Genomic DNA, 16,773 nt, shown 5'->3' with positions numbered 1-16,773 from the left:
ATTTTTCTTCATGTACAAAGGGCTATACCCTTATTCTCGCTAACTGAATAGTCTGCCATTTGTTCATTAATGCTATATTTAACTCATTAATATAAATGGGATAAATTGCATGTTTCTTTAATTGTGTGTTGGTTCCCTCGCCGCGTGCTGCTCTCTAGTGGCCGCACGGAACACTGTAAAACCGGTTGCTACGGGTTACTTGGCAAACAAGTACGGGTGGTCGGACTGTGGAGTTTGTCGGAGATATTTAGCTGGATCTAAGGCTGATTTACTTGGGCAAATATTGCTGATATTGATCAGGTCTTTGAATTTAAGTTTTAGGGTAAAATGTCGAGCACCGTTTTGGCTGAGGTTGACTGGGATGGCGGTTTTGCCATACCTGTGGCTAATGCTGCAAACAAGGCTCTGCAAGAGGAAGTGAGTGTCGCAGTGAAGCAATGTAAATTCCCACCTAATTAACAATTATATTCAATTACATATGTTTATCCTGAGCGTTTTTTCTTCCAATAGGTTATGTGGAAGGAAAAGGAGAAGATTAGGGTGGAAAACGAGCTTGAGAGACTGAAAGACAAAAAGCAAGCTTTGTCTGACCACTTGAAAAATGCAATTCAAGAGCTGCCCCGCACTGAGGTCAGTGACACACACTTTTGGATAAGTAACAAACATTGGCTGTTGGCTCAATGATACACACTGGCTTTGGGGACGCTTTAGTCTCGTTATACCACAACTAATCATTTCCATAACAGCAGAGTCCTCCGGTTCCATTTCTTTAATTGGTTAAATAGGCCTTAATTAAATTCAAAATACATAGAATGTTTTTTTATAATTCATGGCCTTTATTTATTTAAAGCAAGTCGTGCAATTTTATTTCTTAAATTTAATTATTAAATAATACTAAAATATGCTTTTATGCATAACTGGATCTATACATGACAATTATGATACCAAGTGATTCTTCACGTTGTCATGATTGATAGTGACATCATTTTCCTCCACTGTGTGCATCCTTCTTTTCGCCTCAGGGTCTGTGTCAGGCCAAGGAGTGCGAGACTGCCTCCGAGAAGCACCTTAAGGCTCTGTCTGAGCGCGAGGCTGGCTGTCTGCACAAGGAGCTGGCCAGGGTAGAGCGCGAGCTGGGACTCCTCAAAGAGAAGAAGAGCTCAGAAGAGGTGGGTTGGTTGGTTTATTTATTCACATTATGTATCCTGAAGACATTATTTTTTGGTGTATAATGTTAAATGTTATTCAGCAAGCGAGAGAGAAAGCAAGAACCCGTGTGTGACTGATGCATCACATTTAAATATTTCAAGGAAGCAAAAGGTAACAAATCCACACTTTAATTTCTGAACTAATAGTGTGACTGGAATAGCATAACAAATGCAAAACAACTGATCTGATGTCTGTCTCTCTTCCCATTAACACATGCTTTCACAAACAACATGACTGTTGAATCATCCGCCTTTTTAAAATATGTAAGTAAAAAAAATATCTTTCATCATTAATGATCCTGTTTGAACTCCTCTTAGAACGACATCAGCAAGGCCAGCCAGAAGCTGGAGGAGCTGCGAAGCCAGCTGAACTGGGACCAACAGACCCTGGACGGCTGGCTGGAGGAGTCGGCTCTCCGGGATGAGGACACCATGGCCCTGGTCAAGTTCTCCCAGCAGGACGAGCGCAGGATCAAGGTAACCAAAACCGTCCCAAGAGAAGCTGCTTGTTTTAACTGCGCTGTTGGTTTGGAGCTTTGGGTCGACGACGGAAGGAGATTCAGGGTTTAAGAAAAAGTATTGAACATTAGCAATTATTTCTTAATTTTAGAAACGTTCTTAAAAGTAATAATTCCTTTTTTTTGGTAAACCTTTATCTCTCCAGGTGGAAAACCATTTATATTACAAAAAATCTACAATAGTTATACTATTTCTGTTGAGATATTTTCTGTTATCAATCTTTAATGTTATGTTCTCCTTTTCAAGTCACTCACTTTGGCAATAGAAAAGAAGACGGTGGAAGCCAACCAAAGACGCAAGGCACTGGACAATGAACTGACGGAGACAGTGTCTACACAGGTAACACACACACACAAACAAACATACACACACATGCAAACCACACTCACAGACTATATGTATTTTCCTTGGCTCTATCATTTCAGTACAGGCTTCCACTGCAAATGCACCACCAAATTGATTACCAATTATTGATTATAATGGATGCATGTCCAAGAAGTCTTTGAAACTGAATCCGACTCCTAGATCGCTTTGGACAAGTCGGCAGAGAACTTCCGCCAGGCCCACCAGGAGAGGCAGGAGCTGCTGAGGCAGTGGGAGAACACCATCAAGCAGATGAAGAGGCGGGACACTGAGATGCAGCAGTGCACGCTGGTGAGTGTCCCCACGCAGGGGAAACAAGCCCCACACAGGGCTTGGAAGTGGGGCAAAGTGGGCGAAATTCAAATCAATCAATTCCAACTTTATTTTATGGAGTGCTTTTTCTGCAAAACAGCAATACAAAGAAATGAGGGAACAGGGAACAAGTTTAAAATAACAAAATGGATTATAATATTAAAAAATCGTCTCAATAGTCATATCGACACAAATATACATCACATTATATGCTTACTTATTTAAAATGCTTAATTTCTATTGTAGGTTTAAAAAATATATATTCTCCTCCATTACGTAATTCATTTAGAGTCCAAAAGTGTTATAGTTATGATCGTTGGGCTCTCCTGCAGCAACTGGCCGAGGTCAACCAGGAGGGGCGGGCGAGGAGCGCGGCGGTGAGGGAGAAGAGGGACTTCCTGCAGACTGAGGAGCACAACAACCGAGAGTGTGAGAGAAGGATCTCCAGGGCAGAGCGCCAGGCCTCCGAGCTGAGGCAGGACCTCCAAGAGCAGGAGCTCCACCGTAGCCGGCTGCAGCATGAGGTCCCTTTACTTCTCCGCCTGTATAGGGCTTCAGTTACCAAGCAGCCATCTTAGTTCTGAGCGCTAGCTGGGAGTGGATCCCAACCAACCAGCGTTTCACACCAATATGGATGTTTCATAAATTCGTTTTATTTTTCTTGTCTTTCTAATAACATACATCACAGACAAGAAAAATACGCATTTTGTCTGTGATTGACAAATTTACCATCTCCTTGTCAAATTCACCATCTTTTATTTAGAGGGTGGTCGGGGCAACTCGTTTTTTGTTGTTATGACCTGTATAACTGTCATTAATTTTTGTATTGCTACTTTAGTAACAGATGTCCTCTCAGCGGTTAATTTAAGTACCAAACTTATCTTATCTTATGTCATAGGATCATCCCCGCACTAATCACAAAAAGCATGGGACGAAAAGCCTTCCATGCAAGTTGTATTTAAAGCTGAACGGATTGAACCCACAACCTTCTGTCCCCCTGTCTCTCTGTGTTCCTGTGGGCAGCTGGACAGTGTGAAGACCACTGTGGACAGAACGGCAACGGACGTGGAGTCGCTTCGGACACAGATCACCAGTGTGAAGGAAGAAATCCAGAACAAGACAGTCAAGTCAGAAGCAAACCTTTATATTCTCTATCTACCCTCTCTCCCTCTGCCTATTTCTCTCTCTCTCCCTCTCGTTCTCTCTAGCTCTGTCTCTCTCTCCCCTGCCACACACCTGGGCTCCTCCGGACCTGACCAGGAGACAGGTTGATGTTAATGTTAATGTTGCATTGTTTGGAGTAATATGATCCACAGAGCAGGTGTTCCATAGTTCCATGCTAGCGGTGAGTGTGGCTGATGGCTGATACTTGTATGCCCTGATAAGTGGAAGGGCCAGTGGTGAGCGGTCCCTGTAGGCTGTGATTTTGATGGATGCCAAGGCCCTTTGAGAGCCAAATAATCTTTTGATTGAAATAATTTTTGAAGGATTTTTTTTTCTTGACATTGACATTGACATTTGTGTTTTCTTTTCCTCTGATTGTTTCATTTTCGAACAAGAAGGAGTAAATTTGTACTGCTGGGTTTCATTTATTATTTATTTCTACGCTAAACTGCTCCCTGATTGCCAGCATATCCTGCATGACCCTGAGTGTGTCGGGAAGAAAGCTTAATCCCCCTCAGCTTTTGAATCATGTGAGATGGCGCAGCAACGCCCTCTAGAGACTAAATTACACATTTCCCAGGATACAGTTTTATGCAACACTACCAAACGCTGTGATTATCACACCAACTCCTTCATTAAACATATGTTGAATTATTCCACATTACTTAGAGCAGTTGTCAGGCGGGGCTTCATCATGCCTCGAGACAGAAAATGCCGCTTGCTATCGGAATGCACCCCAGATGTGCAGCCTCTACCAACCTCAGAAGGGAAATAATTAACCTGGGCCCGGTGAGGCTGCTTGAACCAGCCATCAACCACACATACTCCACAGTATAGGTCATATGCCTTTTGCCCATTTGGACTTTAGAACATTTTATGTAAAGCAAAGTACAGTGATTACAGCTGAAAGGTTATTAAAGTCTGAGGATGTTCGGGATTAAACCCCAAAACGTTTTGCTGGTAGTCGACCAAACTTGCCATAAGTCTATCCTTTGTGTAAACTTGCATGTGCTTTTTGTGTATGCTTTGTGTGTTTGTGCTATGTGTGTGCATGTGTGTGGTGCAGACTGTACAAGGCCGAGCTCCAAAATGCCGCTCTAGAGGACAAGCTGAGCAAGGTGACCCAGACGGCCCTCAGCGTGGAGGAGAGAGCCCTGCAGTTGGACCAGCTGCTCAGAGACGAGGACCAGGTCACCAAGGTAATCCCAGTAGTCAAGGCCAGTGCACGGTACAGGAAGGCAATTCAATTCAATTTCATTTGTATAGCCCTTAATCACCATTTCAGTCTCAAACAGGCCAAATATTTATGTCACGCCTCTGACCCAAGCCTAGCCTGGTCCTACCAGACCATCGTACTTCATTTCATTTGTACAGAAGGTCTGGAACTGCTCAATTGACAAACGTTCACTCACTTGGAGGCGGGTGTCTGTAGAAGTTTTAAAATGATTGGATCTGCCCAGTGCCACTCTGGATCTGCCATAACCAATCGCATAGCGTTTGATCATGACCAGTGGAGGCTTCTCCATTGAGGAGAGGGAAGAAGATCCTCCATAACATTGTTGAGAATAAAAAAATGTAGATTGCCCAGACTACTGTAATGAATTAATGCCCTTAAATATGACTACTTTAATGCCTTTGAATACATAATTTTTGTTTCCCTGGGTAAAGGGACATTAGCTCCCCCTATTACTTCAGGGAGGACGTTCCTCCCTCAGCCTCCGTTGACTCCCATTAATTTCCCCGAAAGTACTGGCGGCCTGTGAATAACAGGGGTTTCAATGGGAGAGAGGAGGAAGGTCCTCCTCTGAGTGGGTGTGACCTTAAGGCGTTAGAAAGCCCATTAGACATGTTGTAGATCTCGACATGTTCTGTAATTAAAACTATTAATCGCTCCACCGGCACTTTCCCGAGTGATTTGTCTGCCATTGTTTCTTGTTTTGACAGTTGAGAGTTTCCTGTGTGACGAAGTGTCAATGTTCCGCTTGTGATTGGGCAGTTGCCCAAAAGACGCCTGACGTCGGCCGCTTTCTTCCTGAAAGTTGAACTTTTTTCAACGCTCCGTATGGCAGAAAAAAACGCTGGGAGAGGCATTTAAAAAAGCGGCCGTGACTTTTTCCAGAAACGCTCTGCTCCATAGGAATATAATGTAAATCAAGCGCTGGCAGATTTAAAAAAACGCTAGATGTGAACGCGGCCTTAGGCTGGAAAAATTATCATTGGGCGGTAAATCTGCCCAATCTGGCAACGCTGTCGATAACAAACCCACTCTGCCTGCAGTGCCGTTCAGTCTAAGAGACGCAAAGCAGGTGAAATCATCTGAAGGATAACGAGATTCTAACATTTGCAAGTAAAGTGTACAATGGAAACAGAGGAAATTGTTCATGTTTAATTACAAAGCATTCAATTAATTGAGTTACAGTGTTAAGCTAGCGACCAAAGAAAAAAATCGAGGTCACCAAAAGTAATGGCAACGTCAGTATTGTGGGTGCTACATGGTTTGCTAGGTACTCATGGCTTACAGGTAGCATTACTAGCCTCATCCTCATCGTCATCCGCTTATCCGGGGTCGGGTCGCGGGGGGAGCAGCTCAAGCAGGGGGCCCCAGACTTCCCTTTCCCGGGCCACATTGACCAGCTCTGACGGGGGGATCCCGAGGCGTTCCCAGGCCAGTGTTGAGATATAATCTCTCCACCTAGTCCTGGGTCTTCCCCGAGGTCTCCTCCCCACTGGACGTGCCTGAATCACCTCCCAAGGAAGGCGCCCAGTGGGCATCCTTACCAGATGCCCGAACCACCTCAGCTGACTCCTTTCTAAGTAAAGGAGCAGCGGCTCTAATCCGAGTTCCTCACGGATGGCTGAGCTTCTCACCCTATCCCTAAGGGAGACGCCAGCCACCCTTCTGAGAAAACTCATCTCGGCCGCTTGTACCCGCGATCTCGTCCTTTCGGTCATCACCCAGCCCTCATGACCATAGGTGAGGATAGGAACGAAGATCGACCGGTAGATCGAGAGCTTTGCCTTGCGGCTCAGCTCTCTTTTCGTTACAACGGTGCGGTAAAGCGAACGCAATACCGCCCCCGCTGCTCCGATTCTCCGGCCAATCTCACGCTCCATAGTACCCTCACTCGCGAACAAGACCCCGAGGTACTTGAACTCCTTCACTTGGGCTAAGGACTCATTTCCTACCCGGAGTAAGCAATCCACCGGTTTCCTGCTAAGAGTCATGGCCTCAGATTTAGCGGTGCTGATCCTCATCCCAGCCGCTTCACACTCGGCCGCCAGCCGATCCAGTGAGTGCTGAAGGTCACAGGCCGATGATCCAATGAGGACCACATCATCTGCAAAAAGCAGTGACGAGATCCTCAGACCACCGAACTGCAACCCCTCCCCACCACGACTACGCCTCGATATCCTGTCCATGTATATCACAAACAGGATTGGTGACAAGGCGCAGCCCTGGCGGAGACCAGCACCCACTGAGAACGAAACTGACTGGCTGCCGAGAACACGAACACAGCTCTCGCTTTGGGAGTACAAAGATTGGATGGCCCTGAGGATAGACCCCCTTACCCCATACTCCCGCAGCACCTCCCACTGTTTCTCCCGGGGGACCCGGTCATACGCCTTCTCCAGATCCACCGGATGGGCATACTCCCAGGCCCCCTCCAGGATCCCCCCGGTAATTGGCACACACTCTCTGGTCCCCCTTTTTGAACAGGGGAACCACCACCCCGGTTTGCCACTCCTTTGGCACTGTACTCGACTCCCACGCGATGTTGAATAGGCGTGTCAACCATGACAGCCCCTCAACACCCAGAGCCTTTAGCATTTCTGGCTGGATCTCATCAATCCCTGGGGCTTTGCCACTGCGGAGATGTTTGACTACCTCAGTGACCTCCACCAGGGAAATTGACGACGAAACACCATCAACCTCGAGCTCTGCCTGCAACATAGAGGGCGTGTTATTCGGATTCAGGAGTTCCTCAAAGTGTTCCTTCCAACGTCCGACGACCTCCTCAGTTGAGGTCAACAGAGTCCCATCCTTACTGTACACAGCTTGGATGGCTCCCCGTTTCCCCCTCCTGAGGTGCCGGATAGTCTTCCAGAATCACTTTGGTGCCGACCGAAAGTCCTTCTCCATGGCCTCTCCGAACTTCTCCCACACCCGCTGCTTAGCCTCCGACACGGCAGCCGCTGCAGCCCTTCGAGCCTGTCGGTACCCTGCAACCGAGTCAGGAGTCCTCCAGGATATCATATCCCGGAAGGCCTCCTTCTTCAATCGGACGGCTTCCCTGACCACCGGTGTCCACCACGGAGTCCGAGGGTTACCGCCCCTTGAGGAGCCTAAGACCCTGAGGCCACAGCTAGCCACCGCAGCTTCAGCAATGGAGGCTTTACAGCATTACTAGCAATCAACTGTATTGCTGGCCCTGTTTGCTAATGAATAATGGCGAATCTCCAACGTGGGCTGTTCATGGTTTCACTGATGTCAAAAATCTTTATAGGGCAACCAAACGCCACGACAAGTTTCAAGTTCACGTTGGTGCTGCTATGCGACATTCCTTGCTAGGCACCATGCCTATAGATCAGGTTGTTTGAAATAATGTTCTTGTTCTTTTACTAGTTTATTACTCTGAACGTTCTGTTTGATATTGTGGAAAGGGTGAATGATTCATAGCATGATGCATTTTAAATGGCATCACTTTTGGTCTTGAGTCTTTTCTTAAAACAATTGTAACTGAAAATAAACATAGGGAAATTACAACCAATAACTTCTCTCATTGAGGGCAAAAATTGGCCCAGGTTTTTTTTATTTACTTGTACATATCAAGAGTAGGCCTGATTTGACTAATGGACTTTGCATCCTTTCCTTCTGCCCTTGGAGTCCATTTCAAAGACATGCTTCCCACCAGCTTTCAAATTACAGTGATGCCACTGGTGGCTTTGTATCAATTTTATTCACATAACTATCCCTCCATACTATTTTGTAGTTCACCAAAACAACCTGAAACAACTTGAGTCTCACATTCTTATGCCACCATACACCAACATTGCAAACAGGCCAATTGCAACGAAGCGAGCAGTCCTTCCTCCCTCACTTTAAAAACCACCAGCCGCCACTGGTCATGACGTATGTCATGCGACGGGACCGTCCGGAAGCCACGTTGCGCGCACGCGCAGACTGTACACAAACAAAACATGATGTAGCGTGAAGATGTCTCTGAACGATAGCTGCAGGTTTTGTTTATCTGATTTAAGAGTTCAAGGAACAATTGTACATTCTAAATTAATATTCGATAGTAAGGACAGATAATGTTCTTTTATTTAGCAGGTGCATGTGCAGTTTTGTCAAATTGCACAAATTACAAACACATTTACAAAATATGTACAACTGACACCAACCATGATCCTGCAGAAGTACACAGAGGGTTTAAGTGTTAAGCATCACCAAATGTTCTGTTCAGACTCAGAGCTACTGACACGGCTCATGAGTGCATCTTCAACATCATCATCAACATTGTCAAAGTAGCTACTGTAATAGATATCTGGGTCAGTTAAACTTCTCTGAATCATATTGCAGATCCCCATCAATATCCCCAAAAACATCACTGATGATAATTAAAATCAAAGCAAAAAGAGGGGAGACGACAACAACTATCGGGTTAGCATTGCTAGCATTCGCCTTAGCTAACTCCTTCCCCACTAACGGAGCCAGCTGGGAAATCAACTTTTCATGAACCCGGTGGGGAGAAGCGCCACAACATCATGGCCACCTACCAAACTTAGCAAAGCTTGTTCTTGCTCCGGCTTTAATTGATCAATCTTCGGCAGCGATCCCACAACAGACCGAATAGCTTCTCTCGTATCCTTCTCCATTGTCTTCCTCTGACAACTGAAACTGGCGCGCGACCTAGACGTCATCATTCTCAGCCACTCCCTCTGTTAGCTGATTGGACCGCCAGAAATCTGGTTTCCATGGAACGCATTCATATTCAGATTCAGATTCAGCTTTATTGGCCAGGTTTGCGAACAAACGAGGAATTTTACTTCGGTCCCTTAATTATATTAAGCAGACCCAGACCTAGTACTGAAGTGAAATGAAAATTGAGCGGAAGTAGATAGGTGGGCGGTGCCAGGCTAACCCAAGCCCCCACAAGGGCAAGAAAAAACTCCCTTATCAGCAAGGATGAAATCTTGAGTTGGGTTGGTCAGGAGTCTAGTGGGTGCCATAATTGACATACATACATACAGGCAAAAGTATGTTTGCCTGTATGTAAAAATATTAAATTGATGATGGGGTGCTGGCCGGTTAAGCAAGAGGAGAGTCCAGACATCCAGACGCAGTCACCGAAACATGCTAGAACGGACAGTATAGTGAATTAGAAGGGAAAATTGCATAGTGGAAATGAATAGCGCTACTAATTTAGTAACTACATAAACAAAAGCACAAACAAACACGCATCGATCTTCACATCGCATCAGTATCTTTTTCGCACCCCAATTTTTAAAATGAAAGGCTCTAGAGATTCGTTTTTAGCTTTGCTTTAAATAGCTAAACAGCTTCCCCGATTACAGGTGGCAGACTGTTCCATAGGTACGGCGCTTGATAGGCGAATGCACTCTGTCCAGCCGATTTCTTTTAATCTTTGGTAACGAAAGAAGGCCAGCTCCCGAAGACCGTTGGGGCCGAGAAGGACTATAAGGAATGATGAGGTCCTTCAGTTATGATGGAGCTAATCCATGCAAGGCTTTATAGGTTAGCAGTAGCACCTTAAAATCCGCCCTAGCAGTTATTCGTAGCCAGTGCAGAGAGGCGAGAATAGGGGAAACATGATCAAACATTCTTATTCTAGTCATTAGTCTAGCTGCAGACTTCTGTACAAGCTGTAAACTTCTCGTGGTTGATTTAGGTTGACCCGAGAACTGAATTACAATAATCCTGTCTTGATGATATAGATGCGTGAATCAGTGGCTCTGCATCTGCTGCAGATAACATTGGTCTGATTTTTGCAATATCTCTCAGACGGAAAAATGCTATTTTAGTTATACTCCTAACATGGTCAAAGCACTGCAGAGGGTCAAGCAGGACACCAAGATTTCTGACACATGCACTCTGCTGGATGGCCAAGCCATCCAGACACAGTGGGACTGTCTCAAATTGTCTCTTGATCCGTTTTGAGCCCATAATTATCAGCTCTGTCTTCCCAGTATTAAGCTGAAGGAAGTTCTGTGACATCTAACTCTTCACTGCAGCTAGACAGGACTCAACCTTCTGGATCTGGGCTGAGTCCCCTGATTCTACAGCATGGTTCTCATCACGGGCGGTCCTGCCCCCTGGGGGGCGTTTGCACAACCTAGGGGGGGGCGCTGGGAACGTGAGATTTTTGGGTGTCAAGCAGCAAGACAACCTATTGTTTTGGTATGAATTCCTATTATTATTTACCTGCCATGAGAGTCTATGGCAGCCCATAGAACGCCTGGTGAAAAGTTGTGAAATCTGGCACACTGGCTCAGGACAGTCCCATTAGCCCATGAAGCAAATTTGAGGTCGCTAGCTCATCAGCTCTAGCGCCACCAACAGGTCTAAGTTGGACATGCATTCATGTCCAAGATGTGCCTGCTCTGCGATCACATTTTCTCTAATGAGGCCATGAAACCTTCACGGTTACAGGAACATTTATTTAAAAATCATCCTGACAAGGCATCGAAAGATCCGACAACCAACATCATGAAGGCGTCTTACAATATCGTTTTATTAATGGCTAAGTCTGGCGATCTGTTTCTTGATTGGTTTGATAGTGAACTGTTTTTCACTTGATTATTCAGGTGATGTTCATATGTTGTTCACGTGTTGTGAACATGATTTTTGTCCATGATGAAGTTACACGTCTTGTAGCGTACATTTAATGTTCCTTTTGATTTAAAAAAAACTACATTACAATGCTGATGCGGTCATGTTCGATTCTTATCCAGCCTCCTATTGCTTATAACAGTGGGCTAAATCTGCTTTATAATAAAACAGGCTCATAGGTCTAAGCAATGTGGCGTGAGTTTATTAATTATTTCTTTTGGGGTGGGTGGCTGCCAGAGGATCAGGGTAAGGTCAGCGGGGTGTTTGGTCATAAATGGTTGAGAACCACTCTTCTACAGGAATAAAGAGTTGGGTGTCATCCGCATAGCAATTGAAGCCAATTCCGAAGCTGCGGATAACGTCGCCCAAGGGAATAATGTCCATTGCAAAACGCAATGGACCAAGGACCGACCCTTGTGGTGGGACACCAAAGTGTAGTTTGCAGTGCTTCGATTCCGAAACCTCATAGAGCACAAATTGTGTTCTATCTGTGAGGTAATAATCAAGCCAGCGAAGCTCACATTTGTATCCAAAGCAAGAAGGATATCATTTACTCTTGTCAAAGCAGTTTCAGTTGAAACAGCAGTTTCAGTTAACGCAGACAAGACAAGGCAGACACTGGCTTGTGGCACCACTGCGCACAGCAAGCGTTTTCGCCGGTTGTACATTGATCATGGAAATGTATTGTCCTTAGATTGTCTATCGTTACGTTCAAATGTTTATGGTGCGAACCTCAACCACGTCCAATTATTTGATCTCCTGTCGCGTGGGCAATAAAGACTTGAGTGGGACATGTTTATTTATTCTTTATTTCAAGGATAGCCCCTTGAGATGTACCATCTCATTTTCGAGGGGGTCCTTACAACAATGACAAATAATACAAAGATAGTAAAGAGTAAGTACTAAACATAAATCAGGACAAGGACAAACACACACACATACTCACACACCCACGCACACACCAACAATGCCCCCCAAAGCTAGCCCCTCCCATCCCAACAGAGTACGATCAAATACATTAACATACATTACATACATTAAATACATTTTCTTTGCATGCCCAAGTAAAGTATACAGTGCATATTTGTACCCAGATACACGCATATAGTATAGTGTATAGTGTATAGTGTACAATATAGTATAGTGGACAAAAGGAAAGCAGGTATGAGAAGAATGATTCCTAGAGAGAAAATTTAAGATAGATCAGAAACAAGAGCAGGATGTTTTATAATGCGTAACTAAAGATGATTTGAAGAAATTGAAAGAAGTGATAGACCTAAGTGAGGAGGGAAGGTTGTTCCAATCTGATGGAGCTTTGAATTTGAATGCCCGACGTCTAATTCCTTTGCTGATTCTAGGTGTAACTAGAAACAGGTGGTCCATGTGCCGTCGGCTGTATTGAGAAGTAAAAGAGATTAAGAGTTGTTTCAAATATGGAGGGAAATTGAAATAAATACATTTGAAGGTAAGTATTGACCAATGGAATTGCCTTCTGGACTTAGGGTCCCAGTTCAGGGACTCATACATTAGGCAGTGATGGGTTCTATAAGGACACCTGAGCACAAAACTACAAAGACTATTATATAACACATTAAGAGGACTTGTTTCAAAGGTGTTACCATAGATCAGCATCGTCCAATATTGGGAATATTAATTGCAATTCTTATCTGGACTTCTTGTGAGAAGCAGTCAACGGACCATAAAGTGATTTCAGACAACCAAATAATTTCTTGGTGATTGAATTAATATGAGGTTTAAAGGATAGCTGAGAATCAAGCCAGAGGCCTAGATATTTAAATTCTTCAAATTTTTCTGGTCTCTGATATACGCTAGGAGCTGGACATGCAGCTGCAGCACCACCGCGAGGCGCTGTTTGGCCAGAGGCAGAATCTGCAGGCACTCAGGAGCAAGGAGAAGGACCTGACAGCCCAGATACTGGGGAGCAAGGCAGCCCTGGCCAGCCTCAAAGGACACATGGGCAAGCTGGACCAGAACCTCCTCAAACAGCAGGAGATCATTTACAACCAGGTACAGACATGCTGTATATCTCTGGGGAAACATTGTTATTGATGACAAAACCTATATTATTAACTATAAATATTTAGGGGCCTAGCACATTCTTTTATCAAATGGGACTCAGAATGAATTGAGGAAGGAGACGCCTGCACAGAGTTGAGTTACAAATTGTGCTTTCACAAATACATTATCTGATTTTCAGTTTCAGATTGTGATGCTCTCATTGAATGATCAGGTTGGGGTTTAGGAAATTGTTCCTACGGTTGTCTACAGGTAGCCTGTGGATAATGGGGATGGAGTATCTTCTGTATCTTCTGCCTGGGAGTCCAATCCCCTAGCCACCAGACTATCATGCCTCCATAACATTTGAATGCACAATATACAAGTCAGTTCATCTTCCTTCATCATAACCCAAGGCGCTTGCGAAATAACAGCAATTCATCGGTTCTAGAAAGTAAACCTCCTTCTCTGTTCCCCCTTTCCCCAGAACATCCAGATCCAGCAGCTGGAGAGCAAGGTGGCCCGTCTGCTGGGGGAGGTCAACACAGAGGAGAAGCAGGCACTGGAGCAGGAGACGGCCCAGCTGACCAGTGCCCTGGAGCAGAGGACCCGGACCGCCCAGCTGCTCAGCATCCAGCTCAAGGAGCTACAGGTCTTTTTCTGTCCTACAAGCCCTCCCACCCTCCACTGGTCCTCCAGAGTGGCAGAGGACGTCCGTCACCAGTGCTTGAAAAGCACGACTAATGCTGCTACTTTGATTCCGTAATCAAAACAATATCGAAAGACGTAGATTGATGACGTCGTCAGTTGTTTCGGACTGGTATCGGACGTGATTCAGACAGAATACAACTTCAAATTTCTCTTCGTTTTAACATCGTTGGAAACAATTGTTTTTTGTACTTTGATGAATCATTTGTTTATTTTACATACTTTGAATTGTTTAAAATAGATTATTCAGTGAACGTGCTTTAAAAAAAGAAGACCCATATACTTTTCCAATTGATGGACATTATTATTAAATTGAAGATCAGTGAATAATTTAGAAATAAAAAAAAATCCATGAGGGTTGATGGCTGTAGCCGTTCAACCCAAGTTATTGTGTTGCTGTCAGGACGACATCCGCTGTGTGAGGAAGGAGGCAGAGAGAACTGGAGCAGAGAACCGAGAGATGACAACCAAGATGGAGGAGCTGCAACTGTTCAACGACACCTCGGACAAGGAGCTGAAGAAGCTCAGGACGACCAAGCAGGTGAGCCCACCTGCTTACCCGATCAAGAACTTAACTTACAAGTAACATGTTTAAAGGATAATACATTTATTAGAAAATGGCACAACCTAAAACTAAACCGAAAGCACCACATTGCTGAGATGGAGGTGACAACTGGTCACTGAACGAGCAATCCAATCCAATTGTTACAACAACAAAAAAAACACGTATGATGGAAGGTCGGTGCACGTTTGAGGTCCGTTCCTAACGTCCCCCAACAACGGCAAAAAGGAAATTAACTTAAGGGGAGGGATCCTCCCTCTGGGCCAGGACACCATGGTGGAGGAGAACATGGTGAAGCTTGCGCTGCGGCGCCTGAGGGACCTGCTGTACAACAGAGCGGATGGCGTGCTGTCCAGGGAGAAGAGGAGGCTGCAGCTGCAGACGGCCATGAAGGAGCGGGAGGAGGAGATCAGAGTCCACCGCCAGATGCTGGCCAAGGAGATGAAGATCGCCCAGAAGGAGAGACAGGAGCTCAGGTGAGAACAAGGACACTATTACCCTTGGTGACATCCTATTATTGGTTGTTCTTTTAAACAGACTGTAGCAATGACCATGATACACTGCCTAGGTGACTATTACTGGGCTCCTCCAGACACAAGGGCGTAGGGTGGTGCTTAAGCTGGTTTAGAGTTTGTAGAGTTTGATTGACAATGATACATGAGATGGTGATTCATGCTGCCATGTAGGAGAGCTCCCTGTGTATGTGTGTGTGGTGATGGCTGGTTTAACCTTTGCAGTTGATTACTCAATGCACAACAGTTGTGCAGCCTCACCCAGCCCCAGACTTCAATCAGTCTGACTTGGCCAGGTGAGGCTGCTGTAACCAGCCATCATATCACAAACTCCACACAGACGTGGCAGTAATGAGTCCCTTGTTGTCAGAACATAATTCTGCGTATCTGATTGTGTGTCAGTGTGGAGGTGAACCAGAGGCTGTCCAAGGTCGACATGATGAAGAAGTGCTATGAGGTCTTGACCATCTCCATGGTGACACCCGAAGGAGAGGAGGACAAATCACAGGCTTACTACATCATAAAGGTCAGGGTTTTAGCTGCACAACCTCATCAAACCAGAGTTTGGTTCTCTGGCAGTACGTGAGCGGCTGCCACTAGATGGACATTCCCTGTTGCTTATGCCAATGGTGCATTGCTTTTAACCAAGACCTAGACCTTCACAGCCTCAGGAATCTGTAACCCTCTCAAATGGTTAATTTGAGGCATTATAACATCTGAACATCACCCTTATCCCTCAAGTTTACCATAACTAAACATGGATACATTAAGGTATTAGACTAGAGATGGAGATTTATATACTTTGATTCATAATCTTAGACATTGTGATTCGTAAACTAACATCTACAGACGTATAACCAATTCTGGTTACTTATATTCTTATACTACCTAAAGCATATTTCCAGTACCTGAACCTGCGCTATATGAACCAGCATCAGAGAATTCGATTCAGTTTACCCCTCCCCCCAGGCGGCCCAGGAGAAGGAGGGGCTCCGGCGGAAGGGGGACGACCTGGACGCCAAGATCCGCAAGATGGAGACTGAGATCCCAGCGCTGGACAACACCATCCAGCTGGTCAACAACTGCAACTCGTCCTACCGCAAGTCCTTCCACAGAGTGTTCGAGTCCGGTGAGTTAGGATGGTTGATCATCAGCTACTGCGTCAGGGCTTAGATTTAGTTACCTTCCATCTGTTTCGGTGCCCGGTGGGGTGTGGTCACCTGCATGTCCACCCTACTACCGGATGATTCCTTATAAAAAAGTGTTTTCCCGTCAACACACACTTTTCGAAACGTATCCATGTTTCCACAGCCTTAGATTGACAGAAGATTTCCTGTAGAACCAGTCAGATGTGGTGTAGAACCAGTGAAATGTAGTGAAGACCCAGTGAGGTGGGGTGTAGTCTAGGGCTTTGACTTTTGCCGAAAAATAATATTCGAAGTTTGTTTGTTCATTAATATTAATATAAAAATATATTCAAATATTTATTAATAATATTTTACCATTAAATGCCTTCAGTAAGACCTATATGGTATAAAACTTAAGTTGTATATGTTT

At 45.0% G+C, this 16,773-nt stretch overlaps 1 protein-coding gene across 1 annotated transcript in view; it reads left to right on the top strand.

The window, feature by feature from the left end:
• The first annotated feature begins 70 nt into the window (after positions 1 to 70).
• Positions 71 to 16,773, top strand: part of ccdc39 (coiled-coil domain 39 molecular ruler complex subunit) — a 34,594-nt gene continuing 17,891 nt past the window's right edge. Inside the window, exons 1-15 of the mRNA XM_030363117.1 lie at positions 71 to 417; positions 511 to 630; positions 1,023 to 1,169; positions 1,527 to 1,685; positions 1,974 to 2,066; positions 2,253 to 2,381; positions 2,735 to 2,926; positions 3,426 to 3,529; positions 4,633 to 4,765; positions 13,252 to 13,446; positions 13,922 to 14,086; positions 14,546 to 14,683; positions 14,972 to 15,180; positions 15,619 to 15,742; positions 16,186 to 16,345. Of these exons, the coding sequence (XP_030218977.1) occupies positions 328 to 417; positions 511 to 630; positions 1,023 to 1,169; positions 1,527 to 1,685; positions 1,974 to 2,066; positions 2,253 to 2,381; positions 2,735 to 2,926; positions 3,426 to 3,529; positions 4,633 to 4,765; positions 13,252 to 13,446; positions 13,922 to 14,086; positions 14,546 to 14,683; positions 14,972 to 15,180; positions 15,619 to 15,742; positions 16,186 to 16,345 (2,158 nt within the window). The 5' untranslated portion in view covers positions 71 to 327. The remainder of the gene's footprint in view (positions 418 to 510; positions 631 to 1,022; positions 1,170 to 1,526; positions 1,686 to 1,973; positions 2,067 to 2,252; positions 2,382 to 2,734; positions 2,927 to 3,425; positions 3,530 to 4,632; positions 4,766 to 13,251; positions 13,447 to 13,921; positions 14,087 to 14,545; positions 14,684 to 14,971; positions 15,181 to 15,618; positions 15,743 to 16,185; positions 16,346 to 16,773) is intronic.

The sequence above is a fragment of the Gadus morhua genome, chromosome 8 (genome assembly GCF_902167405.1).
Source record: "Gadus morhua chromosome 8, gadMor3.0, whole genome shotgun sequence".
NCBI lineage: Eukaryota > Metazoa > Chordata > Actinopteri > Gadiformes > Gadidae > Gadus > Gadus morhua.
This window is presented reverse-complemented; position numbering and strand designations above follow the sequence as displayed.